This window comes from Eublepharis macularius, chromosome 3, assembly GCF_028583425.1.
Source record: "Eublepharis macularius isolate TG4126 chromosome 3, MPM_Emac_v1.0, whole genome shotgun sequence".
NCBI classification, from domain to species: Eukaryota; Metazoa; Chordata; class Lepidosauria; order Squamata; family Eublepharidae; genus Eublepharis; species Eublepharis macularius.
In genome coordinates, this window is record NC_072792.1 from 144,621,185 (window position 1) to 144,642,787 (window position 21,603).

General features: G+C 39.5%; 1 protein-coding gene across 1 annotated transcript; it reads left to right on the plus strand.

The window, feature by feature from the left end:
* The first annotated feature begins 844 nt into the window (after window positions 1-844).
* On the plus strand, window positions 845-21,223 carry CLDND1 (claudin domain containing 1). The gene is made up of 6 exons (XM_054974073.1): window positions 845-954; window positions 6,546-6,611; window positions 7,849-8,150; window positions 18,504-18,608; window positions 19,950-20,087; window positions 20,182-21,223. The coding sequence occupies exons 3-6, from the start codon at window positions 7,862-7,864 to the stop codon at window positions 20,400-20,402; spliced, it is 753 nt and encodes a 250-aa protein (XP_054830048.1). The 5' UTR covers window positions 845-954; window positions 6,546-6,611; window positions 7,849-7,861; the 3' UTR covers window positions 20,403-21,223.
* Window positions 21,224-21,603: the final 380 nt, after the last annotated feature.

Below are 21,603 nucleotides of genomic sequence, written 5' to 3' on the forward strand. Positions count from 1 at the left end.
AGGGCTACTGGCTCACTTGAGGTTGGGGTGGCCCCAATGTGGGGAAGTGCCCCAATCTACCACTGAATCGCCCTCCTCATGGGCAGCACAAATACCCTTATCTCAGTTTATGAGCTGAGAGGGCATTGTTATAGATTTACACCCAGAGAGCAGTTTGCTCTTGAGTGACGGGATTTTTTTTTAAGCCAGGGTTCACTTACACTGCTGTCCAGCTAATCACTTGTGGAAGGTTTTTGAGCTCAAACCCTGGATGTTAGCGTATTGGAAAGTGCTCATGAAAAAATTTATCCATAGGTTCATGCTTGTAATGTTCTTCATTTTGAAGAACATTACAAGGATGCTGTAAGAGTTCATATTTAAGCCACATAAATATACCTTGTCACCTGCTTTACATGCTTGTACAGCAGCCGCTTTTTATTTATCTGACTGAGCAGACATGTTTTAAAATATAATAAATATAATAAATATAATAAAATATAAAAATAACCCAAGCACACGTTTTTAAAAGATGGAGGATATTTATCATATATCGGCACAGTTAAACCCTCTGATAATGTAGTCTTATGTGTGTTTCTTGTGTTTGTTATTTTAATTCATAGGGTTTTTTTAAAATCAAACAATTCACAAGCCAATCGCAAAAAGTATAAAATCCTGCTTCCCCACAAGCCCCCGTTCCATAAGAGCAGGCAGTTTTTTTGAAGGAGAGCCGTAGTTTGTCCCTTCTGCTTACGTTTCATCTTCCTCGGACGTCGAACGGGGGACTACAGTTCCCAGGATACAACGGAAAAACGCCTTTCCTCGGCAGCTGGAACTACAAGTTCCAGGAGGCTTGGCGAATAAGCGTCTCCGAGGAAGCATCTTCCCCTTCTCAACGCCAAGAGATCCTGGAGGGTGGGCGGCGGAAGCGACGCCCTGCATTGAGGAGTGGGGTGTATGTTAGGAGGAGGATGGGAGGTGAGTACGGGTGGGTCTGGCCGGGTCGGGGGAGAGCAGGGGAAGGGGCTTCCTGGAGGTGCCTGAGCCCTGTGACCTACATTTGGATGGGCACCTCAGTCTTTATACAGAGTCCCCAAAGAACAGAATAAGGGTCCCCACCACCACCATGCCACACGCCCCCCTCCCGTGCCACATCTTGTTTTGTGGTTTCTGTTCCGCAGTTGGACAGAGCCCCAGATGTTTTCTTGCCAGTTTTATTTTTTGTCCATCCTACCCTTTCCCAGCGTTTTAAAAATCGTATTTTTGTACTTAATATAAATGCAATTAAATAAATACTTGCATAGAATTAAGGGGAGGGAGGGATTTAAATTGAATGGGGAGACAGTGAAGTGGGTATCGGTAATGCCACCTGACTGTGTATAAGAGAAAAATTAAGCTGTTGCAAGACATATTTCTGTTGCAGGCTTTTTTTGGGTGACACTTTCACTGGTGATGATCTCCTGTTGATATATGTGATTAGTAAGCAAAATAAACTTCAGAATGTGAATGGATTTTCTGTTCCACCCTACTGACAATCCCAGATGCTGGCTTTTGTCAAAGAAAGTGTTGTTTCTGCTGTGGCTGTAAAGGCTGGCTGTAACAATAGGGGCATCCTAATAAAATTCACCAGAGGAGGGAAACAGTGTCGGGACTCTTTACTGAACTATAGAAAAAAGTAGTAATAATACCATGTTTACATATCACTCTTCTAAACAGATTTGTGCCCCATTCAGAGCAGTGAACAAAGTCAATGTTGTTGTTATCCCTGCAATGGAGCTGGAGCTGAGAGGAATGGTTTACCCAAGGCCACCCGGCTTAGCTCACGGCAGTCGTGATCAGTTGCAGGCGTTTATACCCCTCTCTTGTGTTCCCGAAATCAAGATGAACAGAAATTGAAACTTTCTCCCCCTTGATGTATTTCTTAATTACGTGACTTTACCAGTAAAACTGGCTTGACTAGTGGTTCAGAAACTTGACTTCAGGCATGAGAATATATTTACTGACTCATTAGATGTCTGATGGTAATCTTCTTTCCTGCATCCCCTAAGTTTTATTCAGATGGTTGATTGAATATGGTCTGGTGCAAATTCATGAATTATGTATCCTCCACCTAAGCTTGTTTTAAGTTAAAAGAGATACAGTTAGGCTGCTCTCTGTTTGGGTGTTGACTACTCAATTTGTTTTTCTTAACCAAGATTGTGGAATAGATTGTGTTTAAGATGTGCATCATTAACTTGCACCAACCCAAATTTGCTTCTCCTTACCACTCTCCCAAACGAATTAAAATCTACCCTTAATGCTGCTGTGGACTGAGGACATTGTTGTGGAAATAATACCTTGCTAAAACAGCTAAGTTCTTCAGTCTTTCTTTACAGAAGAGTAATGTTAGATAGTCACCCTCGTAGGAACAAATAATCTCTGTGATATAAAAGAGGTGTTGGGGTGTGAAGGGATGTTGCAAATAATTGTAAATGATAGGAATGCTGGGCAGATTACGTTTATTGCCAAGTAATTGTGCTTAAATTGAGATACTGCTTGAAATTAAGTTGTGTTGAAATCACACTGTGGGCTGGCTTGTACAGTAGCGTCTACTTAAGTTTCTCAACAAGATGACGCCTCTGTGCATGTTGACATGTGGAGGGAAGTATTGTGAGAACTCTGCAATACTATGTGCAGTTGTAATACTGCCAAAAAAGTTCTTTCTCCTCATGTTCACGTGTGTGTGAGGATGTTCATGTAGGGAAGAAAAATAAACATCTGCTAATGCTGGGCATTTTCAGCTAAAAACAGTTGCATGCGTTCATGAGAATTGTGATGGTTTATGAACTATTGTGTTAAATGTATAATGAATGCCCTCAAAAATATATTTTCCCACAATTCTTGATTTACAAAGAAAAGTAGCCTTTCACTCAAAGTATTTGCCTGAGCGCCGTTAACTCATTTTTAGAGTTAAGTGAAGGATTCAGGTACTTGCATTCAAATTTGATTTTCCCCAGGCTGTTTAAACAAGAGTTGCTTAATATTGTAAAAACAAAAATCAAAGGATCCAATATTTAAATATTATCTGCTCTAAGCTTGGTGCATCAATAGTTCCTAGTGTATTAGAAAGGTGTGCAACTTTCACCCTAGTATTTTGGTTTTATTTAGTCTTTCTGAGAAGCACCAGCCAACCCCAACCAAAGGTGAGTATGCTAGTGCTGAAAGACTAACAAAATAGACAGGTGGTGGCAGTGGTTTGAGGGACCTGTGCTATTTTCAGGTACAGGATCTAACAAAACATAAATTCATACAATACTGGATGTAGGTAGATCCCCATCATTGTCTCAGGTTTCAGGTTTTTCTGTGCACAGAGATACAGTCTTTACTACTGCAATGGCTACTAGATGGTGGGTCAGTCCTGGGGCAGTGAAGTCCTTGAAAAACTGGAACATGAAAGTGACCAGAAGCAATCACATAATTCAGCATAGTGGCTAGGAGGTTGGGTTATAATTCCAGAAGACGCTGATTCAGACCTCACCTCAGCCAGGAACTGCCTCGCTGGCCACAGGCAAGGCGTCTCTTTCCGTGTGCAATAAAACTACTGTCCAGCCTTACAGGATTGTTACAAAGCTTAATGTAAACTGTTGTTATGACTTCGTCACACATCCATCCGGCCTCTGCTGTGGATGTATGTTTCAGCTCACTATCATAGTGGGGTGAATTTACTCTGCCTTGATCACTGTATTGGAGGGATGATTTTTTCCCCTCAAAACAGATCAACTGGTGAACTTAGGCTTTCATCTGTCCCTCTGTCATGCAGCTTAGCTTGCTTATTTGATCATCTGTTTTGCTCTGCTAAGTCTGTTTCTTGCCTAACAACAATAATGACATTTCCTGTGAAACATACACAACATGATGACTTAGGGTGATGGCTCAGCACATCCCTGGTACACAAACAACTTGTTGTATAAAACTTGATGATGCGTTTCTCTGAAGAGCTCATCTTTTCCTCATTCAGAATTTGCAGATCCTCAGTTTTGGCAGTGAAATGATCATTTCCCAAGCCTATAGAGAGCATGATGTTTAAAAGCATGCTTAACTGTTGAACCTGCTACAGTTTGAAAGGATTTTGTCTGATATGCTTAATATATGCATACAACTGGCATCAGAGGAGCCCTGACAGTCCTACGTCTGTACAGCTTTTATTTCTTCATTTTGACATTGTCTGATGACTATTTATTTAGTTAAAGCATTTCTGTGCTTCCTTTCCACCCAAATAGGATCCCTACGGCAGCAATCATCAAGGCATTAAAACATTTAACATATTAAAACTGCATTTAAAATGTATATGTAAAATATTTAACAATACAATAAAAACATATTTTAAAATGATCCATGAGATCTGGAGAACAAATATTTTGCTGAAGTACTAGACCATGAAGGTTCTTTAGCTTATAATTCTGTTGAATGACAATATTACTTTTGCATAGAATGATGGAACTATTAAAAATAGATTTCAGTGTGGGTTGTGAAAAGTCAAGGTATAACCAGATTTTCAGGGATTAAATTTTACTTATATAATTGTTTAAAGAGCCATGAAAATGGTGGTCTTGAAGTAACCCACCATCTTTGGTGGTTTCAGAAGGCTGTCTTTGTTTTGCCTAGATCCATTCTGCAGATTGTCCTTTTAATTCATGGGAGATTTCACAGAGTAAGTCATTATGATTACCAGCTGGGATATTCAATAAACAACCCAATTGCGTATGCATTGCAGAAATTTGAAAAGAAGCATAAATTCAAATACAGCAATGCAGAGATGAAACATTTTTTAAAACAAACATAAGTAATTTGAACACAACATACTAAACAATGCAGAAACTACTTAATAGGGACTTTCTCTGTGGTAGCCCCTACTCTATGGAACGACCTGCCTGAGGAGGTCAGGAGAGCCCCCACTATCCTGGCTTTCCACAAATTATACAAAACTGAATTATTCAAAAAGGCTTTTTACTCAGATAGGAGGGCGGTATTGTAGGGAGGGGGTCTCAGATGCTTCTCTAATGAGTTAGGGACCATAAACTTCACCACTATGTTACCTTACATATTATCTGTTGCTTTAAATTTGTACTCCTATATACTACCTTTGCTTCATGTTGTGTAATGTCAGTCCTAGAACTTATTATGTTCTGTTTCAGCAATTCTGCAACTCTGTATTGGATCCTTGCAAATGCTATGTCTTTGTAAACTGTATTTATTTATCCTATGGCATTGTCTATGGAAATGTCCTTGACACTGTACGGAAATGTCTTTGATACTGCTTGTCCTAATCTCACACTATGTAAGCCACCTTGAGTTTCAGTGAGAAAGGCGGACTATAAATGACATTAATAAAATAAAATAAAAATCTACATCGACAGACAGACTACCCAGTAGTGTAGTCTGCAGTCCCTGTCCCGTTACAGAAGCCTCTCTCCAAACCATATCCTTACAGCGTAGTCCTATTGTCTGTATAAAAAAGTCCTCCTGAATCATTCTGTTTTATGTACTTTGCAGAAAGCCAAGAGAGTGGTAACTTTCCTGACCTCTTCAGGCAGACAGTTCTTCAAAGTTGGCACATGTACAGGCAGCTGTTGATTTTGCCCATGTACAGGGTGACCTGCAGAAGGCCTTGTTCAGATGAGCAAAGTTGCCATGCTGGAGCATAGGGGAAGAGGTGGTCCTGAACATATGAGAGACCAAGGCCATGAAGGGCTTTGTATTTGATAGCCAAAACTTTGAAATGAGCCTAGTAACTGATGGATAGCCAGGGGAGTGACTGCAGAATGGGAATAATATGCATGGTTTGCTTAGCTCCAGTCCTGACAATAATCGAGCTGCAGTGTTCTGTATCAACTGGAGTCTCTTAGTCGACTTTGAAGGTAGACCTATGTAGATTGCATTATAGTAGTCTAGTCTTGATGTTATCATGGCAAGAATTCAGGTGGCCAGCTTAGTCATGTGCAGAAGGCCATCTTCTAGGCTAGTCTGAGTTGGGAGAAAGCTTTTTTTACAGCTGTATTTACTTGCTTCTCTAGTAACAGTATAACCCCCAGGCTCTTAACCGTCTGCAAGATATAGAGCTGGATATCATCTACATATTGATGACATCCAGTTCTTTAACTTTGAATAATTTCTCCTAAAGGCTTTACATAGAGGCTACAGTTATGCCCTTCTAAGCCCATTGAGCTCTATAGACTTAGAACGGTGTAACTCTGTTTACGATTGCACTGCTAGTGTCTATTACGAATGTGCTGACTGGTACTTCTATATTTTCCCCTGTTTGTAACACCAGCTTCTGTTCTTCTGGTATTAAGCTAAGCTCCAACGGCCTCCACCCTTTATCTATGTGCTCATCTCTTTAACCACCTGCTGCTTTGCAAAGGCTTCTCTCCCAAGCACTCCCTTTAATTGCCTTTGCAGGCTCCAGACAATGTTCAAGCTTTCACTTGGCTCTTCACTTTCACTTTCTTTTAAAAGAACTCATCCTGCTCCTAGGGCATCTTAATGCTGGGCTATGTGTGGCATTTATTTGCAATTTGCTTGCTCCACAGGTCAGAGATTATGAAGAACCAAGAAAGCTGGAGTGACACTTGAAACTCGTCTTCTTGGATGGAAACGTAGGTACTTGAGGGTGTGGCTTGAAACATGGGAGGATGTAATATTCAATATCTATCATGGGCCTACCTGTGGCTTGCTACATTCTACTTCTGAAAGAGCTGGTGTCATATTGTGGCTATGGATGTGAGCCGGGAAGTCACTGGTTCAGCAGCTCTGAACTTGCCAGGAGGCAAGCCCTCATCTGCAAAGGGAAGATAATTCTGACCCACCTAGAACAAGGTTTTTACAGGGACCACTGCGATGTGAAGGGTTTTTTAACACCTTGAAGCAATATATAAATGCTAAGCTGTGTCACTTTTGTTCCATGCAACTTGCGTGTTTCAATAGATAGCAATTAATCCAATACTTAGTATTATTTTGAAAGCGTACAGTTTTATACTTGAATAGTATGACAAAGCTTTATAGATAAGCACAAGAATTTAGCCGGTTACAAAATACATATTTTTGTATGTATTTATTTAAAATATCTTATATCACACTTTGCAAAGTCAAGGCAGCTGAAAGAACAGCAAAAACTGTAAGGATGCAGAGATTTTAAGCAACTAGTTGAAACCAATATACCACTTAAAACATATAGTTAAAAACCCAGCCAGTTTGCCCTCTGCCAAATGCTCACTGGATCAAAACGGTCTTAAACACCTTCCTGAATGTGGCAAGTGGAGGTACCTGCCGCACCCATTCTCATAAGCCATTACAGAGTCTGCCACAGAAGAAGCCAGCACCTAACTGTTGTCAAATAATCCTAGGTGAGGGTACCACCAGGACAAACCTGTCTGAGGAGCATAATACAAGTCTGTTGCTTCTTCCTGTGTCATAGGGTGAGTGGTTTGATCAGTGGCTCTGCTGAGTTATTAGCCCCAAAGGAAAGATTATTTATCCTGGCTGGCTTTACTACATGCATGTTCCAAATTTCCTGAGGGACATGATTTAATTAAGCAGTATTGATAGGTGATGACCTTTGTGTGCTCTTTATTGACATTCTGTGTTCCTCAGTGTCATATATTCTAATTTTCAATGTAGTTTGTTTTTAGTGGCCAGAATGATAAAGGAAGACGTGCTGCTTTGGTATTTGCGCATTGAATTATATACACATTGCAAGTGGGGAAAGATCATGTGACTTTTGGAAATGTTTGGCTGAGGGATAGCTGGAAGTACATTAACCCTCATTGGACTTATGCTTTTATTGTTCACTGTCTAACTATTTCTCTTCCCCCCTTCCCCTCCCATTATCAACAGTAGTTGAGATAGCATGATGGATAATCGTTTTGCCACTGCTTTGGTGATTGCCTGTGTGCTCAGCCTTATCTCCACCATCTACATGGCAGCCTCAATTGGCACAGACTTCTGGTATGAGTACCGCAATCCATCACCTCCTGAAAATAACAGTGAACCTAACAAGGCTTCTTGGGAAGAATTCAGTTCTGAAGATGCAGATGAAAAGACATACATGGATGCGCTTTTTCAGTGGAACGGCACCATTGGGCTATGGAGGAGGTGCATCACAACGACTGAAAACTCTTACTGGTACAATTCTCCAGGTAAACATGCTTCTCTGTGGTGTTCCCAATTAGGTCATCACTGAGCTTCAAATTAACTGCTGTTTGGTACCATGTTGGTTCAACACATTTAAGCTCAGCCAGTTACCCGGAACAGTGGTCCAGTATTCTAATTGTGCTCTGGGACCATAATCAGTTGGGTTACTGAGGAAGTACAGAGTTTTATCTAGAAATGCACAACCATGGTTTATGTTACATTACCAGATCCATTTCCCGCATTGACTTAAACCAGCCTGCAGTGGCCTGTGTTTTCTGTTTTATTCTTCAGCCACTAGAGCTAAATTCAATTACAGAGATTATAATTAAAAAGCTAAGGTGGGGGAATCTCTTCTTTTGACTGGAGTATGGGGAAATGGGCAGGTTTTAAATGCAAACACAGAAAGTAGAGCTGAAAACTCCATTCCACCTGTGCTGCACCCATGTTTTAGTTAGCTTCCCCCAATTAAAACCACTACAACAGAATAGAATTCTTTTCAAGGCTCGTCTGCTCCTGTGGTTGGTTGATGGTGTCTGTATTTGGCGCCTCTAGTTCTGGAGGAGCTCTCATACGCTGTGGAACAAACACAGTTCAGAAAAACTCTTGCCATGGAGTCATGTGCAGAATTCCTTCTGTCTGAGCCCACTGGTTTAAATGTGAGATGGCATAGGGTTGCACTGCTGGACTCCAGGCAGCTTTGTAGAAGCAATGGCTTCTAGTCCTGTACTGAAATTGACCTGTGAAGAAGCTATAGGATTAGGGTTTCTCCCAGTTTCTTGATAAGACAGCCAGTTTAATCCTAAAGACAGCAGTAATCCAACAGGCAGTGTCAGGCTACCGACCTATGGTGTTAACAGTGGCACTCAAACGCTTGCCACTGTTTCTATTCTTACCTCTTGCATGTTTATCCTGCCCTTCCTCTAAGGAGGAAGGCCAGCATACATTCTAACAAAGACCCTGCCCTACCATATCTGGTTATTTTTGAATTTTGTGGGGAGGTGCAATAAATATCTGTCATATTGAAGAAAAACCAGCCACAGTAGGGTGGTGGTGTTTTTTTGAAAGATTTTTAGGCTTCCCTTTTCTCACTAAATATACTTTGCTACGTTTGAGCAAACTTCCTCTTGCAAATCTCTTTCTGACAGGTTGGTTGAACACCAAGCATTGGTGAATAAATCACTCGTTTAATGCATTGTCTCTCTACCACCCTACAAAACCTTACTGTTTTGGTGGATCTCTGTGGTGTGGAAAGAAAATTTTAAACTGTGGGCAAAATGCAAGGGAATGCAATCAGTTACTATGCATGATATGATCAGCGACCCATATTTGCTATTTAGAGAAGGCTGTTACTTTTCCTTATAAGACAAGTTATGCTAAAAGTGATCCTTAATTGTATCTTTTAAGCAATTGCTTGTCTTACCTAAGTATGGCTTGGTCTGAAAGCTATAACATTAATTACTTGGCCCCTGAAGAATTTTAACAAGTCTAATTAAAATGGCTTCTTAAGTTTTAAAAATTATTTGCTAGGTTTAAGAACTGCTATCAGAGCAGATAGTTGGAGGTATGTATTATTTGAAAGAAATTATGGAATGCTGAACACTCATTAGTCAAAAAGTGTATGATGCCTGTACCTGTCGAGTGCATGAAACAAGCATAAATATTTCACTTCCTGATGCCAGCATGAAATTTTAGGGCATGGTTGGATACTTTTGCTTTGAAAATCAGCTGAGAAATGATTAGGTCTGTTGTGATGGCATCATCAAAATGGCCACCATACTACATTCTTTATCTTTTAATATCTCATGAACAAATTAATTGATTTTAATGTAAGAGGTCTTGTTTGATTAACGGAATACTCTAAAAAAAAGTGTAATAGCAGCTATACCACAAGATTAGTAGTTTTCATTTATTTGCATGTTAACATTAGATAAGATGGGGGGTTGTTCTTTTCTTATGTATGTTATAAAAATAATATCAAAGATGCAAATTAGCACAATGTCTGTGTGTATGGCCATACAATGAATGCAATATTTCTAAAGGAACAGTCGTAGTTCAACATCAAGTAAGAAGTAAGAAAGAAGCATAAAATCATGTCATGTAAACGACAACTCTAATATGCTGAGATCTCAAAGTGGCATTTTCAGAGTGATACATACGGAAAACTATCAAACAGATTACACTGATTGATTTTGCACACTTTTAAAAATGCTGATGGTTTTGAAATTGCAACAGTTGTGGTATTATTCAATGATGCCACAATGTTAAAATGTTAAAGCATTTTTATAAGCTTACTTGGCACAACCTGTTCTAAAAAATTAAGAGTTTGATTTGGGGGGTGAGTGGGTTGGAATGTTCAATAGCTATACATTCTTGAGCCGTGACCTTCACAAACACACAAAAGAGTACATTGGAGTCTTACGACAACACTTACTATACCTATACTATACTTACTATAAATATGTAAAATATTTAAAATCTGGAAAATTGGGCAAAGAATATGTAGCGGCCTCCAACAAGAAAAAAAGAGGAGTGGTGTTGTACATAAAAGAGGAGCTACAGCCAAAATTTGTTATGAGAGATGTGGAAGCTAGATTTGTAGCAGTGGAATGTATTTGGAATTTAAAGAGAGTGTTGGTAGTCGGACTTTATGCACCTAACGGTGCAAAAGAAAGCTTCTTTGAGGATTTAAGGAAGCATTTAGACGATCTTGCATACAACCAGATAATTCTTGCTGGAGACTTCAATGGAGTGACAGACTTGGAACTAGACAAAAAGACTACAACGGCACAAAAGAAAAGAGGACTATTACCAAAGCTTTTTTTTGAGTTGATTCAACAAGAGACTCTTGAAGATGTATGGAGGAGAGAATATCCTAAAAGCAGACAGTTTACTTTTTATTCTGCAAGGCATTCTACATTATCAAGAATTGATATGATCTGGGCCTCAAAAGACTTAGCATTATGGACTAAGGAGGTAGAAATAATGCCTATGGTAGGCTCAGATCACAACCCAATTATGTGGAAATTTGGAAAAAAGAGAAAAAGGAAAGCATGGAGAATAAATGAGGACTTGTTACAGGAAAGAGAGAATATGGAAATACTGAGAAGAGAGACAAAGTTTTTTATACAATACAACGTGAATAAAGAAGTACCAACCAATAAAGTTTGGGATGCTTACAAGGCGGTTGTAAGGGGCATACTAATGGACTTAAATGGTAGAGCAAGAAAGAAGAAAGAGGAGAAAAGACAAGAGATTGAGGAGAAAATAAAAGCCAAAGAAATACAGCTAAAAAAGAGACCAGGGAAAAAGAAGGTATACCAGGAAATTAAAATACTTCAAGAACAGCTAACAGCAATGAGCAATAAAGAATTGGAGTGGAATCTCAAAAGACTGAATCAAAAAGCGTTTGAGGGTGCTAATAAACCTGGGAAGTACCTGGCATGGCAATTGAAGAAGAAAAGGGAAAAGAAGATAATAAATAAAATTTGCGAAGATAACAAAACGTATTTGGAGCAGGCTACCATTAGTAGAGCCTTTTATAAATTTTACGCTAAGCTGTATAATAAAAAAGAAGTAAACAAAGAATCAATAGCGTCATATTTGGAGAAAACCAAACTTCCAGAAATCTCGGAAGCTTGGAGAAATAAGTTGAATAGTGAAGTAACTGACGAGGAAATAAGTAAGGCAATACAATCTGCAAATCTAGGAAAGGCGCCAGGGCCAGATGGACTTACGGCTAAATTCTATAAGACAATGGCTAATGAACTGGCACCATTCCTAAAAGAGGTGATGAATGGGGTTTTAAGGGATCAAAGGATTCCAGAAACTTGGAGTGAAGCGAATATATCATTGATCCCAAAAGAGGGCCAAGACCTGACTAATGTGAAAAATTATAGACCTATATCGCTACTCAACAATGACTATAAAATTTTTGCGAAGATATTGGCGGAGAGATTGAAGGGGTGGCTCTCGGAAGTCATAGAGGAGGAACAAGCAGGCTTTTTGCCAGACAGACAAATAAGAGACAACTTAAGGACAGTGATCAATGCTATTGAATATTATGACAAGCGTTGTGACAAAGAGGTTGGTTTCTTCTTTGTTGACGCTGAAAAAGCGTTTGACAATTTAAACTGGGACTTTATGTTTGCCACTATGGAAAAGCTACAATTGGGAGAAAGATTCATCAGAGCAATTAAGGAAATTTATAGAGACCAGACTGCAGCAATTGTGGTGAATGATGAATTGACCAAGAAATTGACGATAAGTAAAGGAACAAGACAAGGTTGCCCGTTATCTCCATTGTTGTTCATTTTAGTATTGGAGATTCTGATGATACAAATACGTCAAGATGATGAAATTCGTGGAATAAAAATAAAGGACTATTCATACAAGGTCAGAGCATTTGCGGATGACATAATGTTAATTGTAGAGGACCCATTGGAGAACATGCCAAGAGTGATAGATAAGATCAAGGAGTTTGGAGACTTGGCAGGTTTCTTCATTAACAAAAAGAAGTCAAAGATATTATGCAAAAATATGACTAAGCAGAAACAACAATTGTTAATGGAAACAACGGATTGTGAAGTAACAAGTAAAGTGAAATATTTGGGAGTCGAATTAACTGCAAAGAACATAGATCTATTCAAAAACAATTATGAAAAACTATGGACTCAGATAGAGAGAGACTTGATTAAATGGAATAGATTGAATTTGTCATGGTTGGGCAGGATTGCAGCAGTTAAGATGAATGTGTTACCAAGAGTAATGTTTTTGCTACAGACAATACCAATCATCAGAGACTCCAAACAATTTGAAAAATGGCAGAGGAAAATATCAGATTTTGTTTGGGCAGGCAAGAAGCCTCGAGTGAAAGTGAAAGTTTTACAAGATGCAAAGGAAAGAGGCGGAATGCAACTGCCCAATCTGAGACTTTATCATGATGCAATCTGCCTAGTTTGGTTGAAAGAATGGATGACATTAAAGAACAAGAAACTATTAGCCCTAGAGGGATATAAAAAAATATTTGGATGGCACGCATATTTATGGCATGACAAAGTAAAGGTCAACTCGATGTTCCTGCATCACTTTGTTCGGAGAAGTCTATACATAATCTGGAAGAAGTACAGAATTTATCTACAAGAAGGAACCCCTTTGTGGGTGGTTCCATATGAGGTGATAGACCCGAGAGCTGTTGATAATGAACAACAATGTTTAACGTATAAAGAAATAACTAAAACTGAAGCATCCAAACTTAGAATAAAGACACAAGAGGAACTATCACCTAACTACGATTGGTTCCAGTATGGACAGATCAGAGACTTATATAATTCGGACTCTGTAAAGGGAGGTATACGAATAGAGAATTCGGAACTAGAGCAGACCCTTCTTAAAGAAGATAAGAAAAGAATATCCAAGGTATACCAAGTACTGTTGAAGTGGTATACCGAGGATGAGATAGTTAAAACACAAATGGTGAAATGGGCTATAAACTTTAATAAAGAAATAACAATGGAGGCATGGGAATACTTGTGGAAAACTACAATGAAGACAACGACATGTATTAATATCAAAGAGAACATTTATAAAATGATCTATCGTTGGTACATGACACCAAAGAAGATTGCGCTAGGGAATTTGAATACTTCTAATAAATGCTGGAAATGTAAGAAGCATGAGGGCTCCCTCTATCATATGTGGTGGTCGTGTGAGGTAGCCAGGCAGTACTGGGGGGAAATAATAAGAGAAATGAGTGAAATTTTACAATTTCAAATTAATAAGAACCCAGAACTCCTGCTACTGAACTTGGGAATGGAGGGAATTCCAGCCCAACACAGGACGTTGATATTTTATATGACAGCAGCAGCTAGACTTTTGTATGCGCAAAAATGGAAAGTACAAGAAGTGCCAACTATTGAAGATTGGACTTACAAATTGCTGTATATGGCTGAAATGGACAAGATGACAAGAAAATTGAGAGATCTGGACTCAGGGCAGTTCAACACAGACTGGGAGAAGCTGAAACAATACCTGGAGAAGAAATGGGAGGTGGGAGGAAAACTGTGGCAGTTTGAGAACTACTGAAGTATTGAAGTAGAGGGGGGAGACTTTACCGGGGGGAGAAGAGATAAATGTGAATTAATAAGCAGTCAGATTAATAGATTGACATATATATAGATATATATAGGTTAACAAACAGAACATAGAGAAAATAATTAATTATAAGGACTAAATATAAGGAGCGATTAACTAACAATATTTTCTTTTTTTTCTGACAAGTTTTGTACCAAACTGAATGTCTGAAGATATAGATGGGTCAAATTGATTGACTACGTGAGGAGAGATATATAGAACTATTATAAAAAGATAGAATGAGTAATATATATAGAGAATAAGTCAAATTGTTTGATATAAACGAATGTATGATCTATATGGTTTATGATATATAGAAATACCTGAAATTGAAAAATTGGGATAAATTGTTTATCCAAGATGGAAACAAAGGCTTACAGTTTGGGCATATAATGTTAAAAATAGTTAAGGATGTACTGCTTAGAATAATGGAGAATATATATTTGTTTTAGATAGAGGAAGCTAATAAAAGTAAGGGAAAGGGGACAAAGGGTTGGAAAGCTGTTGGAAGTCAACAAAAAGGGGGGGGAAAGGGAGGGGGTTAGAGATGAAAAAATTGGGGAAAATTGAATGTAAATGTGGAAATAATGGATTCTAACCCAATAAAAATTTTTCAAAAAAAAAAAAAAGACAACACTTACTATACCATTCCTTATACTCACCAGGCGCTAACTCTTGGCATTGTTTGCTCACATGCAGAAGTGTTGTCCATAACGGTATGTAGATTAATTCATCTTTCTTCCATCCCCATTTGCACAGATCATGTTTTTGGGGTTTGGTAGTCAAGCAATTTCTCCAAATGTTACATTGAAAAACCATGCATTTTAAGTGTAGCATCATCGCATCTGACATTGGTGGGACATTTTCAATGGTTCTATTAATTTTTCAGAAAAGTATCCTTTGTGCCTGATGTGCTAATAGTATGATACATTAACACCACAAAGTGCCAAAGTACAGCAAAAGATGGGCTATCATGTATTACTGTTATGATGTCTGAATATTCTTGGAAAACTGAATCAACATCGCGCAAAATGACAGCCGTGTCTTCCAGGCATGTTTCTTTCCAGTACCAGAAAAGAATGAAACAACACACCATGTGAAGGCATGGAAAAATGGAATTAGGTCTGGTGTATCACAGATCTGGTATAGCTCAGAAATAGGTGGATACTGTAATTGGTTCCCAGTTCCATACTCTGTCCATAATTCTTTGATTGTAATGTATGGAAACTCAAACAATGCTATCATAACTATGTCTGAATCCACTGTTTTGATGATAACTTTGTTGTGTCCTTGCTTAGCTGCCTCTTGTGTGTGCAAAAGAAGATGTATATCTGCTTCCTCATGCGATGATGGCAAAATGGAAGCTATACTGTATCACCTGATGTTATCTTTTTATGTACATAACGCTTTCTAGGTATTTGTACTGCACTCAGATCTTTTGCAAGCAGGCTGAAAAGATGTTTTTATTTTCATCTTTATCTTGAGTCAAGAATTTTTGGGAATTGCTAGGGGTCTTTAGGTTTCTTTGCTACTTTTTTTCCACAGCCTCTAGACTGACATGTTTGTGATTTCAAACTGTCCTTCAAATATTGGTCAGACACAATATCCACTCAACTTACTGTTTTCATCCACATCTCTACATACAGTACTACAACACAGGCACTATACTGTTGAAATGTTGTACAAGTTCTTGGCACTAACATATGAACAAGAGCAGCTCCATCAACAGCAAAGGTAGATGCTTCTTGTTGTGAAGAAGCTCGGCTGCTAGACTTGCATGCTTTTTGAGCACAGGAAATAATATCAAGATTTACTAGATGGAAGTCAAACGTTTCCAAATTCTGAAATGGAAGGTGGATATGGGCTGTTTTCATGAGAAAAAAAAATCTTCCATTTCTCCATCTCTGGTTTGACTGGCTACATACAGTTGACAGAATACGCTAGAACCACTTCTCAGGTCTGCTAACTTATGTTTATCTTTGGACTTGATGATAGCTTTCTTAATGATAAATAATGGAAGATTATTCCATTTGAAGACATCTTGTATCGATATTTCTCCCAATGTTAAACAATCTTTGATGTATACTGAGTACTGTGCTTGTCCTCTCTTGTGGGCATCCATGGCGGATTTGAGCAATGCATCATTCATAACTATTCTTCTGCTGTTCACGGTAGTCAGTTCTTTATCTTGAAATGGGTTACCCTGTTCTTAAAAGGCCTTCACAGTTTGTGTTTCTGGAGGCATTTGGCAAATGAATTGCTGTCTTCATGGTATTTATTTTCAGAAGATGCAGCTTCATGATTCAAGTTAGTGACTTCTTCAAACTCCAAGATGATGCGTGTGATAACTCCTGACTAATAGGCTATCAATCCAACCACTTCCTGGTAATCATGTTCTAATTATTGAGATTACAGCCGTTTCTATGTGGAGGCCACCTAGCATGAAGAACTGGTCTTGCCCATATAACTCAGGATGTCTTCGCTGAATTTGCATAGCAATAGTATGCACTGGTTGGTCAGCTGTTATGACCAGTGTCTGTCTCGGATTAATGTTTTTGAGAATAGTAATAACAGTGTTCATGGTATGGTGAACCCTGGATGGAGAATTAATATAAATATGCACTAAAATATAAATGATAATGCAGGAGAGATTGTGGTAATAAGAGATGGAAATAATTTTTAAGAAAAATAGATCTAATCTCTGTTCACATGCAAATAATTTTTAAAAATATTATATTTGCAGTAAATGCATTACCTTTCAAACAAGACCTTACACATTAACATTGATCAATTAGTTCATCAGATGTTTAAAGAATGTAGTGTGGCAGCCATTTTGATGATATCGTCACAGCTGACCTAATCATTTCTGAGAGTTTCTCCCAGCTAATTTTCAAAGCAAGAGTGGTATCCAACTATGCTCTAAAATTTCATGCTGGTATCCAGAAATGAAATATTTGAAGTTTAATATATTTAAATTTTTAATTTGGAAATATTGGGTTGCCACAAATATTTCTGTATTCATCTTGAGCATCCTGTCCCTGAAATCCCTTAGATTTGCTTGAGCTTGAGCACGTTCCTTCTCTGCTGTGGCATTCGTTCTATGGAATAGTTTCCCAGAGGAGGTTCAAAGGGTTCTTGCTTTGGCAGTTTTAAAGAGAAAGCTGTTATATTTGAACTGAAACATTTGAGTGTGTGCAGCAGAAATGGATTTAGGGCTATCTTTTTGCCTTTTTAATGTTTTAATATGTTTGTGCCAGGGCTTTTTTTCTGAGGAAAAAGGTGGTGGAACTCTGAAGATGAAAATGAGGGGAACTGATCTCTCTCTGGAGATCGGGGGGACAGGGCCACTGGGCACATGAATATTTTCAAGAGGTGCTGGAACTCCGATCCACTGCGTTCCTGCTGAAAAATGCCCTGGTTTACACATACATTTGTCAGTTAACGTGAGGTTTTTTTTAAACTGGCAATGCAAATATTTTATTAAATGATTGATTTTTTTAAGACCCTGGCTTAGATCTTAACACCTGTGAGTGGAATTCTGTTTTTTATCTCCATCCTGCTCCACACTCCTCTGCACCCCTCGCCATTCCTGAAACCCCGGGGTGGGTGGGTGGGAGTATAATTTGATATGTTGCAAGGGGGTACTATGGCAGGCAATTGGTAACAAACTGAGGGAAGGCTGCTGAGAGCCACTGCAGACCCCCCAAACAAAGATTCCCTCTGCGTGCACACACAGGTATACCACTTTTGTCCCCTGGCAACACCTTGTCCAATTTCCTAAGCCCCCAAACTAATGTGTGGCTATAGAAAGTTAGATGCCTAGTTTCCTGCTCTCATTAGCCGTGGTCAGAAGATACCTTCTCCTCCCTTGTGTACCTGGAGTTTGCCTTTAGCTTATGCTAAAGCTCTGTTGAATCAAACCTTATATATCTATAGCAATAGGCCTGTTATTCTTTAAAGTGTCACAGAGTCTTTCTTGTATTCAAAATGTTTCTCAGGTATAGCATTTTTTATTTCATACTTGACTTTGTTAAAGGGACTATTTTGTGTTCATATTATTCAAGTGTGCATTTTGCCCAGCTCTGCCTATATCTGAATTAAAGATCAAGTGGGCTTGGAGTATTGTCAGGTAGAGGATAGAAAACCACCTTTTAGCTAATCTGATAATGAATAAATGATAGTAAATCAAATGAAACCCTAACTGAGATTATTTCTTTTCTTTCTGAAAGGTGAGACAGTGACAAAGTGCATCAGTTTTTCCCTTTCAGACCAGTTCATGGAAAAGTACAAGGAACCTGGGAATCATAACAGTGGCAGTGACCTGAACCGTACCTGTAAGTAGTTTGTTTAGAAGAGGAAAAGTAACTTTGAGAAGGTAGCATTACAGAGTTGCTTAGGAATTTGAGCAAATGTTATTTTTGTACTGTCATTCTTAGCACAGACGAAAAGATACATTTCTTGCGCTCTGCTGCAAATAAGTTTGAAGCCCAGCACTGAAGGGCACTGGAAAGGAGGAGGGCACGGCAACAAAACCACCCAACACAATTGACTGGTGTAAAGAAGGCCACAACTTTATTGAAATTACAGCTGAAAGGAGCATTGGTGAAGCATAGGGGTCAGATCTGAAGCATTGGCTGACCCACATGCCAGCCAATGACCCCCCCGATCCCTCAGACCCCAGCTGAGGGGGGGGAACCAAGGAGTGGCAGTCTGTGAGATATCATGTGGGTGTACACCCCTGTGTGAATCCCCCACCACCTGGGAGTGAATATGCCCCGACAGTCCCCAAGCTGGGCATGCACCACCATGACTCACCCCAAGATTCCTTTTGGGACTCCCTTTAATGGGGAGATTGAGCATGCAGTCCTCATCTCCCCCCAAAGGAATCTGATCCCAATGCAAAAATGCCACAAGATCCACAAAACGGCTCAGGGGCAGGGGCAGGCATCCCCTTTTAAAGCCTGCCCACTGGACCTGAGGGAAAGCTGCGCTCCTTAGGTCCGATGCTCATCCTGCCCCCTTCCCATCCAGATCCAATTGGCTGGCCAGGGAATTAAAACTTTATTGGGTGACGGAGCTTCCCAGGGAACCCTGGGAGACCGAAACATGGCGGCCACCATTCCTTGTGCTCTGCCACCACCCCGCAGGCTGCAAATCGGGCCATCCATCTGAGTCTGAAAGCCGTCACTTCTGGAATTCAGGTTGAATTTCCTTCTGTTGTCATGGAGACTGTGGCTTTTTGCATATAGAGGTAGCAAGAGTTCCCTAAAATACAGTGTGGGAATACGTCACTCCCCATATGTCTCTGCGTGTCAGCTATTGTCTTCAGCATGCCACCTTCTGGATGTTCTCTTACTAAAGGAAGCCCACCCGGCATCTACTAGGCCTGTGATTTCTCAGTAATCTCTCCCACTCAGTGGATGGGCCCTGTCCTTGGAAAAGTTCAGTAGGCATTGTAAGGCTATTTTATTATCCACAGCTTTTAATGCAGTGTAAGTTGCAGGTATTTCATTAAATTGGGAGTGAATTGTGGTTGTATTGTTAGTTGGATGCTTTTAATTATGTCTTGCAAGCTGAATTGAGTCATGAGGAAAGGTGAGGCATAAATGCCTTAATAAATAACTGGAACTGGAGTATCAGAATTACCAATCTTGAATTATTCTTATTTATTTCAGACTTGTGGCGTTTACAGTTCCTCCTGCCCTTTGTCAGCCTTGGCCTGATGTGTTTTGGGGCTCTTATTGGCCTTTGTGCTTGTGCTTGTCGCAGTCTCTATCCTGCCATTGCCACTGGAGTCCTCCACTTCCTAGCAGGTGAGTTCCTCTTGCACAGTTCATCTGTTTGCTTTGCCAAGGGCCGAGAATCTGGTGCTATTGCCTGACCCATGGTATGTTGTTTCCTCTCCAGGTTTGTGCACGCTCGGTTCCGTCGGCTGCTACGTTGCTGGAATTGAGCTGCTCCACCAGAAGCTTTCCCCTCCTGAGGGTGTGCAAGGCCAGTTTGGCTGGTCCTTCTGTCTAGCCTGTGTCTCTGCCCCTTTGCAGTTCATGGCTGCTGCCCTCTTCATCTGGGCTGCACGTACTAACAGGAAGGAATTTACACTATTAAAAGCATACCGTGTAGCATAACAAGATATTTTAAATTGCTGCTCAAGCCTCTGATTTTCCTGTCCCCTGCCCCCCCCCCAACTTCCTTTTAATTAGAAGGGTATCTGTTTTACAGAGTGCATGTTTCTTGCCAATGGAAATCAAGTGGTCTGCAGCTGTTCAAGTTAAAAGACTTTTGGAGGCCAAATGACCAGGAACAGCTTTTTCTCGCTAGATATCAGAAACATTTTAATAAGTGTTTAAACCTTTTTTTAAAACCCTTAAAATTTCAGTTTGTCTTACCTTAAGATACTGGATTTTTTTCTCGTATAAAGCTGATTCTCAAAAAAGAGAGCAAGAACAGCATAAGAGAAGGAGAAAGAAAATGTGATTATATGAACTTTGGCAGTATATATATTGTGACTCTTTAGGGAATGAATCAATGCAGCCTTCTTCATAGATTTAGCTACTATGGTATTTCCATATAGTTTAAGATTATGTTGTTGTTTATAACTATGTTCCCTCCTCTATGCTATATCCCTTTAAACTTTTGGTATCCTGGTTTGTTGCAAAAAGGCCACTAACCAGCCATCGGCTTCTTAATTCCTGTGAACTGACATCAGGATTGTTTTTATACATATAGAAGGAATACCCACTACACTGTTTAATTTCTAATTTGATTACTCTGTATACACACACACACACACACACACACATGTATACAACTGACTTTTAAAACCCTTATTTATTTATGCAGTGCACTATGTGACTTGGTGTTTTTTTTTGTATAAGTATTATTCCTTGTCACTTGGACTAAAAACATTTGTTAAAAAATAAACCCGAGAAAAGGCTCATTACTTTTACTGGAGTTGCCTGCGCTTGCTTTAATGACAGTGGGATCACAACTTATTCTGAATAATGTCAGATGAGAAGCTTGATGTCATTTTCTATTCATATTCTTTGTTCCTGGTTTCATTCGGCAAGAACCGCTGTGGGAGAGGATGACTTTGCCTTAACGCAGACTACAATGACTATTCTGGAAGCAGCTGGGAAAGATGCTGGCTTCCAGATAGCTAACGCGCTGCCTTTCTCAACCCAGATCGTAAAAGGGATCCTTACTCACAGTTTTAGCCAGTGAACGAGGCATGGTTCAAACATAAGCAAGATACATCTTTATTGGTCCAGATTTGTTGTAGACAAGCGGTAAATTCATTATAACTGTCGCATCCTTGCTTGAGGGGAA

What these genes read in the sequence shown, in the direction of transcription:
- CLDND1 (XM_054974073.1), top strand. Translation starts at nt 7,862, where the DNA reads ATGATGGATAATCGTTTTGCCACTGCTTTGGTGATTGCCTGTGTGCTC. An exon ending in TTACTGGTACAATTCTCCAG is followed by an intron (nt 8,151 to 18,503) that starts GTAAACATGCTT and finishes TCTTTCTGAAAG; the next exon opens with GTGAGACAGTGACAAAGTGC. An exon ending in AGTCCTCCACTTCCTAGCAG is followed by an intron (nt 20,088 to 20,181) that starts GTGAGTTCCTCT and finishes TTTCCTCTCCAG; the next exon opens with GTTTGTGCACGCTCGGTTCC.